This window comes from Bos javanicus, chromosome 6 (genome assembly GCF_032452875.1).
Source record: "Bos javanicus breed banteng chromosome 6, ARS-OSU_banteng_1.0, whole genome shotgun sequence".
Lineage (NCBI taxonomy): Eukaryota > Metazoa > Chordata > Mammalia > Artiodactyla > Bovidae > Bos > Bos javanicus.
In genome coordinates, this window is record NC_083873.1 from 57,355,121 (window position 1) to 57,364,837 (window position 9,717).

Below are 9,717 nucleotides of genomic sequence, written 5' to 3' on the forward strand. Positions count from 1 at the left end.
CCCACTGACTATGAATAACATAGATACACAGCCAAGCAGCTACCTGGCCAAAGGACAACCTGGAATCTAATAATGTTTATCGTGAGCATCTAAATGAGGAGTCAGGAGGCTGGATGGAAGCCCACAGAGCCCCAGGAGAGAGCACCTCTTATTCACCAGTCGCTGGTCCTTTTCAGTCCACTCCTTACTCAAAGGCTATGTCCATTGTCTGCAGAGAAACTAAGCCCTAAGTAACCAGAGAACTTAAAGACATAAATAAGCCAAGTGTGGAAAACCATCCCTTCTGGTGCAGTGGTATACAGTTTCAAATGCTGCTACTAAGACAGAAGTTTAAAGAGGTTCTACTAGGCAGGAAGTCAAAGAGACATTGCCACTACCCATTGTTCATTTAGCTGTCCTTATTTTCTCTGCTTCCCAAAGTCTGATAACCCCACACTTAACAATACTATGATGTCCTAAACTCCCTATCCTAGAACCCCAACAAGACACCGAAGTTGATTTCTGTTCTATTTTTTCTCTGAGGAGCAGTGAGGTATAGGGGAAAGAGAATGAACTTTGGAATCAAGCAAGCTGGGTTATCAAAGATAAAGATACATGTAGACACACACACACACACCCCTCCTAATGGTTCTGCCTCTCTGACTGAATGCTGAATGATACATTACATATGGGATCTTGGACTAATTTTTTAACCTCTCTGGGCCTCAGATGCTGTACTGGAAATAAGAACTTCATAGAATTATGAGAAATAACTATAAAAATGAATATAAAGTGCCCAGCTCAAAGCTTGACAAATAACAGTTACTCAACATTTCTCCCAACTTTCTCCCTACTTTCCTAAACTAAGCCTGCAAAAGTTAACACTGTCTTAGATTCCATGGGCACCAGATGTTAGCTGCTCAGGGCATCTTTTCTTCATGAAACAGGTCTCAAGCCACACGGGCACATCTGTACTCTGGACCGTTTCCTTTTAGATACCTCCTTCTTCTCAAGCGTTATACTGTGTAATTAAGAGCTTTCATCATCACATTCCAGTTTGGAAAGCTGCTGCTGCTCAAAGATCTATCAAAATACATACTCACACTATGGAAGGATTTCTCCCACTATGACTGATTACATGCATCATGTGCTGAATTTTTAACAACTTCCCTCCCAGGTTAAGCTCTTCAAATTCTGGAGCAACCGATTCTAGCCCTGTAAGTACCGTCTACAACCTGAGGTCCAATTTGAACCTGATGATTCCCCTATCTGGGCTTCCCTGGTGGCTCAGACGTAAAGAATCCACCCGTAGTGCACGAGACCTGGGTTCGATCCCTGGGTCTGAGAAGATCCCCTGGAGAAGGGAATGGCTATCCGCTTCAGTATTCTTGCCTGGAAAATTCCATGGACAGAGGAGCCTGGCGGGCTATACTCCATGAGGTTCCAAAGAGTCAGACACAACTCAGAGACTAACTTTTTCACTTTCATGCCCCTACCTGTCTCACTAATGGTATGCAGAGTGAAACCCAAAATCTCTTATCCAATAATACATGTCACTAGTGGCCATTTCCTCAGGATGGTTGGCTGAAGGAAATACAGATCTGCTAATAAAGACTCAAGAGACATACCGTTCTGTTCCCTTCCTAAGGTATTCTGGTTTCTATGAAAGAGTGAAGACCAGGGAGATAAGCCAGTTTAAAAGCTGCAAGCAAGCAGTCTTCTCAGGAGAGAAGAGCAGTATGTGTGTTTTTAGGGAGGAGATAGTCATGGCTGGAAGGCTTCCAGTTACTTGCTTATTATTTGGACCTGAAGAGGAGCTACTCAAGCTTGGAAGGGTTTGCTGATGTAAGATTCCAGGCTGTAGTAACCCCAACTGGCCAAGAAGGTATAGATTTATTATTTTAACTACTGCTGTGAGGTGGCAATTAAGAGGGGACAAATGGTAAGGAATCCCTAGCGTCTATAGTTATAAAAACAAGAGTGTGAAAAAGGACTTCCGTGAAAGTTACACCTCGTCTTAGATTTCAGTTAAAAACTCCTGTTCCATGTTCATCACTGGAGACAGTATTTTATCATCTCTGCTGATGGCTTCCTGCTCTGACCACAGAAGGTTCCTCTTGTGGTGACAAGAATCAACTCAAAGAAGAAGGAAAGGTAAGTTTACGAACTCGCCTTCCCTTTTTCCAAGACTGATGCTAAAATAAAACTTGGAAAGAAAGTGGAACTCCTCAAGGCTTTAATATTTAAATTTAAAAAAAAAGGGGGGGGGGAGCGGAGAAGAAGCCGGCGACGACAGCGCACCCGGTCGCCGGTGTCACAATCTTCCGCTCGCGGGCCCTTTGAGGACAAGGGCAGGAAAGGGGTCCGCAGGGCTCTGGGTCGCTGTACCCAGGCGGAAGCGCTCCCCAGGAAGGCAAGAGCCGCCCGGGTCCCTACACGCCAGACAGCTCAGAGGTGGGGGCGGGGGGACTGGTAACAGGTTCTCTCAGCAGCAGAGAAGAGAGAAGGCGGGAGCCGAGCGGGCGGGAAGGAAGGGCCGGGAGCCATCGCCACGCGCCGCGCCCGACCCGGGCCACCCCCGGGACAGCCAGATGCTCAGCGCCAGGATCCCGCGGCTGTGCCAAGACCAGGGGAGCTGGGGCTCAGCGGGGGCGGCAGTCCGGATCCCTCGCGCTCTCCTGCGCGCCCCAGCCGCGACAGGGCACTCACCCGAGCCGACTAGTGGCGAACTCACGGCTCCTCCCACGAAGACAGCAGCGGCGAGCACGGCGGACCCCGGGAGTCCCCGCGGAGCCATCGCTCTGTCCCTTCGCCCTCCTCCCCCGGGGCGCCACGTCCCGGGCTCCGGCAGTGAGTGCAGCTCTGGGGACCGCAGGCGGACAGGGTTAGTCTTGGCAGGGTTCAGCCCCCGCGCTGAGCAGCCCGCCCGCCAGGGCTCCTCCCTCAGGCCCCACCCACCTCAGCCCAGCCCCGCCCCGCCTCTCCCAGCCTAGCCCCAGGCTCCGACTGCACCAGCAGGAGGCACATCCAGTGACCCCGCCCCCGAACCCGCCTACCTCTGCCTGGTCCAGCCTCTCCCCTTCGCCTCCGCTTCCTCTTCAAGCAGGTCTGCAGCTCCCGCTGCCCGGATTAGTCCATGGCCCCGCCCACAGAGCGAGCCCCACCCTCCTGTCCGCGCCCGCGTTCTCCCTTTCCCAGAAGCGATGGACAGCCGCTGCCCATTTAGTGCGAGAGCCTGGGGTCGGGGCAGGGTCGCCGGGGCTTGTCCTCCCGGACGCCGAGACTAGACGGGCGTGGGAAGAGAAAAAGACACAACAGGTCTGGAAGCTCTGTATGTGCAGACATGGACAGCGCTGGAATGGGCAGGATCTCTTTTTCTCTGCTGGCATCTCTATTCAGGTGGCATTCCCCTCGGTGACTGGTCTGGAGAGGGGCCCTTCACGGGATGTCAAGTTCCAATGTTTGAAAATGAGGAAAGTCAAATCATTTAAATTTCTTCCTATCTCCACTTCCATTTAAGCTGCTCCTGTTGGGGAGAAAAACCTCCACGTATCTCCAGAAACAAATTGCCTTTGTTTTTAAATCGTGTGCCCACATTGCACCTTGCCAATACTTCTACGAAGTAACTCTTCGAGTACTTAGTCACTTATTATCTCTTTGTATCGTCACGCCAGCTCTGTGAAGTAAGTAGTACCCTTATTTCACAGGCTAGGAAGTAAACCGACGATGACCAGGCCACCGTGATAAATTCAGATTAACTTGTCTTCATTGTGTTTGCTGTGCCCTCCCCGCCTGGCTCAAGGACTGCACGCACACTACGCGTGAGGTCAGAAGTGGAATTATCATCACAAGGAGGCGCTGATCTCAGAGCCTTTCTCTGAGTAGTTCCCTCTTTGCATGCGTCCTCATAGACTGCAACCCACCAGGTTCCTCTGTCCATGGAATTATCTAGGCGAGAATACTGGAGTGGGTTGCCATTTCCTCCTCCAGGGGATTCTCTCAACCCAGGGATCAACCTGTTGTCTCCTGTGCTCCTACATGGGCAGGCAGATTCTTTACCACTGGACCCCCTGGGAAGCCAGTTCCCTATTTACTGCTCTTTGGAGACTCCTTCTGAAACAAAGTGGTCAGGTCTTGAACAAATGTTCAAGAACAACGCAGGAGAATGAGGTGGGCACTGGAAGTTTTCACAGAACAGGTTCTTGCTTGACCTGTCAGTCTTGGATTTTCAAAGGAGGACTCTTTAGTCTCTTCACTGAGTCTTCTACACAGTCTACTAGACTCTTGAAAACATTTGCACTGATGTGGGAATTCCCAGTGAAAGCAGTTTAGGCCGCTACTGATGGCTGCAGCTGAGGGATGGCCCTTTGAAGACAAAGGGGGGTATGCGTGTCCTTTGCGCTGCTGTCCACACATCCTGCAGTCTGGCAGGTGAAGCAATTTATTCCAACTCAAATACAGAGTAACTGCAGGAGAAAGAGGCCCATGTGGGTTTCTAATTTAAAAGAAGAAGAAGGAGTCCTGGGCCTAAAAATTAAACTATAGATTATAAATTGTAGCCAGAACCAGTTACATAATTTGCAGAGTCTCATGTAAAATGAAAACCTTTTTTCAAAATTAAGAATTTCAAGATAGCCATAGTCTGGTATGGAGCCGCTCTAAGCTTGAGGCCCTGTGTACGTCACATACCCATAAAGCCAGTTTTAGTTTGGGAACTTAAAATGTAGCCAAATGATTGGACCAAGATATCTCTTCAAAATAACAAATATTTTAAAGAAGAATAGTGTTTCACTCTTTTCTTACAGACTGAACTTACTATTAAAAAGACAGGACCATTTTTAACAACATATTTGAATTGGATGTCTGCTTGTAGCTCTCCAGAAATAAAAGTACAATCCAGTAGTTAAAGTTAGAGGAGACCTCAGTAATCATCTGCCAAGCCACTTACTTTACAAATAAGAGATAGTTAAGTGTCTTGCCTGCTATCTCATTGCTAGTGTGGGCCAGAATTGGAACCTAAGGCTCTAAAATTTTCCTTCTCAGACTTTTCCATAACACTTAGCTGCTTGACTAAGTGTTTTACTATAGATATTTTACTGTCACGGAACTTCATGTATATGCATTTGCGCATCTTGTTAATGGAGAGAGAGAGAGAGAGGGAAGATGGGAGGAAGGAAAGAAATGAAGCTTCACTTATTTTCCAGGTATTTAACCCTACAGATTTGTTCACCCAATTTAAAAAGCCCCACATATGCATTATCTAAAAGTCATTCAGTTCAGTTCAGTTCAGTCGCTCAGTCGTGTCCGACTCTGCAACCCCATGAACCACAGCACGCCAGGCCTCCCTGTCCATCACCAACTCCCAGAGTCCACCCAAACCCATGTCCATCGAGTCGGTGATGCCATCCAGCCATCTCATCCTCTGTCGTCCCCTTCTCCTCCTGCCCTCAATCTTTACCAGTATCAGGGTCTTTTCAAATGAGTCAGCTCTTTGCATCAGGTGGCCAAAGTACCAGAGTTTCAGCTTCAATATCAGTCCTTCCAATGAAAACCCAGGACTGATCTCCTGCTGTTTTACTTTAAATGTGAAGACATCAATGGGATCAAAGTTCTCATTCATATTAGGAACGGTTTGCCATAATTCTTCTGAGGAAATAAAAATTTAACATCCCAAGACTAAATAATTTGCCCTTTTTTTTCAGAAATAAAATTAAAGAATCATAGGTAGAGATAGTTGTAATATTAGCTCTCCTTTACTCATCTCTTAGATTCAGCTCAATCCTGGGGCAAGCACTTTTCCTGTGTTCCTTCATCAAATCTTCACAATTTTATATTTGGGTAAATATTATTACTGATTCTCACTTCAGAGCTTAGGAGACTAGGATTTGCAGGATGAAGGCATTCACCCAAGTCACACAGCTGCCTGGACTCAAACTCAGGATCAACTCATTCCAGGCCTACACTTGAACTTCTGCTTATACTGTTCTGCCTCTGAAATGTAGGATAGTAGCCAATTAGCTCACCTTTTCAAATATAAAGTCTTTTTCTGTCATTTTTTACTTAACCTGGCCTCTTTGAATTCTGTGTCAATAATAGCTTAAATACATTTTTTTTTTCAGGGAAAATTAAGTTATTTATGGGAATATGTTATAACTAAAAGCTTCTAGGAACCAAATTTACAAATATACAATTTTCCATCCTTTCTGGTTTTTGTTGAATTTTGTGAGCTTTTTTTCCAGTTTCTCTATATGAATTCAGTTAATCATTCCCCTGAATAGAAACCTTTCCTGTTTTCCTCTGTGCTAGAAGGTGGCAATTTTCATCACCATCATTTAAATGCATAAGACTCAGTTGGCTGGTATTTACTTTAATTAATGTTGAAATTACTTCCGCAGATCTCTGTAGAATTTCTTCTTTCTGTGATTTAGATGTAGTCATCTTTTGTTTTGAGAGATTATATCCAGGAGAGAAGCATACCGTTCTTTGAAAAATATGTTTGCAGGGGTATCAAATGACGTTTTATAAAATCAAAGATTATTGTGATTTGACAACAAAATGTGTACTGTGTTCCTTGTATTGGGCTGAGGGGAGGAGTTTGGAGGGGAGAGTATTGCAGGTAAATTAATGGATCCTAACCTGGCTTATCGGAGAAGGCAATGGCACCCCACTCCAATAGTCTTGCCTGGAAAATCCCATGGATGGAGGAGCCTGGTGGGCTGCAGTCCATGGGGTCGCTGAGGGTCGGACACGACTGAGTGACTTCACTTTCACTTTTCACTTTCATGCATTGGAGAAGAAAACGGCAACCCACTCCAGTGTTCTTGTCTGGAGAATCCCAGGGACGGGGAAGCCTGGTGGGCTGCTGTCTATGGGGTCGCACAGAGTCAGACACGACTGAAGCGACTTAGCAGCAGCAGCAGCAACCTGGCTTATAGAAGCTTTTAAAATGTACCTGGGAGAAAGGAAACAATTGCATTGTGAGATGGAAATGGTCAAAGACACAGGGATCAGGATAAAGCCATGCCAGAGACTCACTCTGTGAGTTTCAGCGTCTCTTGGGTCAGTCTTCTTACCCAGACAATTCAGGCAGGAGATAGGATGATTTCTAAAAGTTCCTATCCAACTCTAAGATTCTATACCATAATGAGCAATCAAATGATAGGGCATATGGTGCCAAAGTTGGGCTAGACTGTAGGGTTTCTCAACATTATCAATATTTGTGGACTGGATAATTCTTCGGAGGCTATTCTGCACATTGTGTAACATTCAGTAGCCTCTTTGCATGTGTTCATGCCAGGTCACTTCAGTTGTGCCAAGCTCTTTGTGACCCTATGGTCTGTAGTCCATCAGGCTCCTCTGTCCAAGGAATTCTCCAGGCAAGAGTACTGGAGTGGGTTGCCATGCGCTCCTCCAGGGGATCATCTGGATCCAGGGATTGAACCAGTGGCCCTTTACGTCTCTTGCATTGGCAGGCAGGTTCTTCACCACTAGTCCCACCTGGGAAGCCCAGCAGCCTCTTTGGCCTCTACTAATTAATTCCCTTCCCTAGTTGAAACAACTAAAAATATCTCCAGATGTTACCAAGTGCCTGGTAGCAAAATTGCCCCTGATTGAGAACCTCTGGGCTGTTGTTGTTCAGTCACCAAGTTGTGTCTGACTCTGTGACTGCATGAACTGCAGCACACCAGGCTTCCCTGGCCTTCATTATCTCCTGGAGTTTGCTCAAACTCATGTCCACTGAGTCAGTGATGCCATCCAACCATCTTGCCTTCTGTCCTCCACTTCTGCTCCTGCCCTCAATCTTTCCCAGCTTCAGGGTCTTTTCCAATGAGTCAGCACTCCACATCAGGTGGCCAGAGTATATTGGAGCTTCAGCTTCAGCATCAGTCCTTGAAATGAATATTCAGGGTTGATTTCCTTTAGGATTGACTGGTTTGATCTCCTTGCTGTCTAAGGAACTCTCAAGAGTCTTCTCCAGCACCACACAGTTCAAAAGCATCCATTCTTCAGCACTCAGCCTTCTTTATGGTTCAACTTTCACATCTGTACATAACTACTGGAAAAACCATAGCTTTGACTATATGGACCTTTGTCAGCAAAGCTAGGTTTGTTATAGCTTTTCTTCCAGGGAGCAAGTGTCTTTTAATTTCATGTCTGAAGTCACCATCCCCAGTGACTTTGGAGCCCAAGAAAATAAAATCTTCACTGTTTCCATTTTTTCCCCATCTATTTCCTATGAAGTGATGGGACCAGATGCCATGATCTTTGTTTTTTGAATGTTGAGTTTTAAGCCAGCTTTTTCACTCTCATCTTTCACCCTCATCAAGAGGCTCTTTAGTTCCTCTTCACTTTCTACTATTAGAGTGGTATCATCTACATATCTGAGGCTGCTGTTATTTCTCCTGGCAATCTTGATTCCAACATCTGATTCATCCAGCCCAGAATGATGTACTCTGCGTAAGTTTAAATAAGCAGAGTGACAATATATAGCCTTAACATACTCCTTTCCCAATTTTGAACCAGCCCATTGTTCCATGCCCAGTTTTAACTGTTGCTTCTTGACCTGCATACAGGTTTCTCAGGAGGCCAGTAAGGTGATCTGGCATTCCCATCTCTTTAAGAATTTTCCACAGTTTATTGTGATCCACACAGTCAAAGGCTTTAGCATAGTCAATGAAGCAGAAGTAGATGGTGGTTTTGTTTTTTCTTAATTCCCTTGCTTTTTCTATGATCTAACTGATATTGGCTATTTGATCTTAGTTCCTCTGCTTTTTCTAAATCCAGCTTGTACATCTGGAAGTTCTCGGTTCATGTACTGTTGGAGCCTAGCTTGAAAGATTTTGAGCATTACCTTGCTAGCGTGTGAAATGGTGCAGCTGTACTGTAGTTTGAACATTCTTTGACATGCATTACCAAGTGTCACCTGAGGGCAAAATTGCCCCTGGTTGAGAACCTCTGGCTTTAGAAATTCCAAAACCAAAAGACTGCAATCAGAGGCTCTGAGCAAGGCTTCATGAAGAAGGTGCAATTTGGGCTAAATTGAGGGAAGTCCAGGGATTAGTGGGAAAAGTGTGTGAGGACAGGCACAGTGACAGGCTAAGCATGGTGTAGGCTGCACAGTGGCGAGTATGCAAGAGGGGAAAAGGGAGGCGAGAATGGATCAGCAATGGCTGTGGGTCAGAGGTGAACACAGTGGTCAATAAAGGACACTGAAAACTATAGAGGCTAGAACCTGTCGTAAATTAGACCAACATAGATTGTTTTAGGGATGCTGAGATGAATTTCAGTTGTTCAATTAGATATATTTTTTATCATAAGTCAGGAACCTGCAAATATAGAGAAGTCTCAGTTTTGCCAACTTTTTCAGTAGACATCAGAGGCCTCTGATTGCTGGGTTAGCAATGATGGCCATAATGTGCCTCATTTCTGACCACCAAGTCAGATTTTGTTTCATGGACACAATCTCCTTGAAAATGTCACATAAACAACTCAGACCATCTGCTTTTAGAACCTCAAAACCAGGGAGATATACAATGATGTGGTTTTCTCCATAAAGAACAAGGTAGAAATGTAGTGATGAATCACATGGTTCTAGTTCAATGAAACCCACAAATGCACATTTTAGAGAACAAACTCTACAAAGTATAAGGTGTCTGTCTTAGGCAAGCTTCCTTTTGATTGTAATACACAGAAACATCAACACTAGCTGAATAAACAGTACATTTATTATAAAGGTAA

At 45.5% G+C, this 9,717-nt stretch overlaps 1 protein-coding gene across 4 annotated transcripts in view; it reads right to left on the reverse strand.

Moving 5' to 3' along the window:
* The window catches only part of RELL1 (RELT like 1), a 96,146-nt gene extending 93,214 nt beyond the window's left edge, over positions 1–2,932 (reverse strand). For 3 of the 4 annotated variants that reach the window (XR_009736960.1, XR_009736959.1, XM_061419888.1), the window contains exon 1: positions 2,689–2,932. Coding sequence is in view for 2 of the 4 variants with exons in the window: in XM_061419888.1 (XP_061275872.1) it covers positions 2,689–2,776 (88 nt within the window). In the remaining 2 variants the exon portion in view is untranslated. The remainder of the gene's footprint in view (positions 1–2,688) is intronic. The other variant, XM_061419886.1, reaches the window with a different exon arrangement.
* Positions 2,933–9,717: the final 6,785 nt, after the last annotated feature.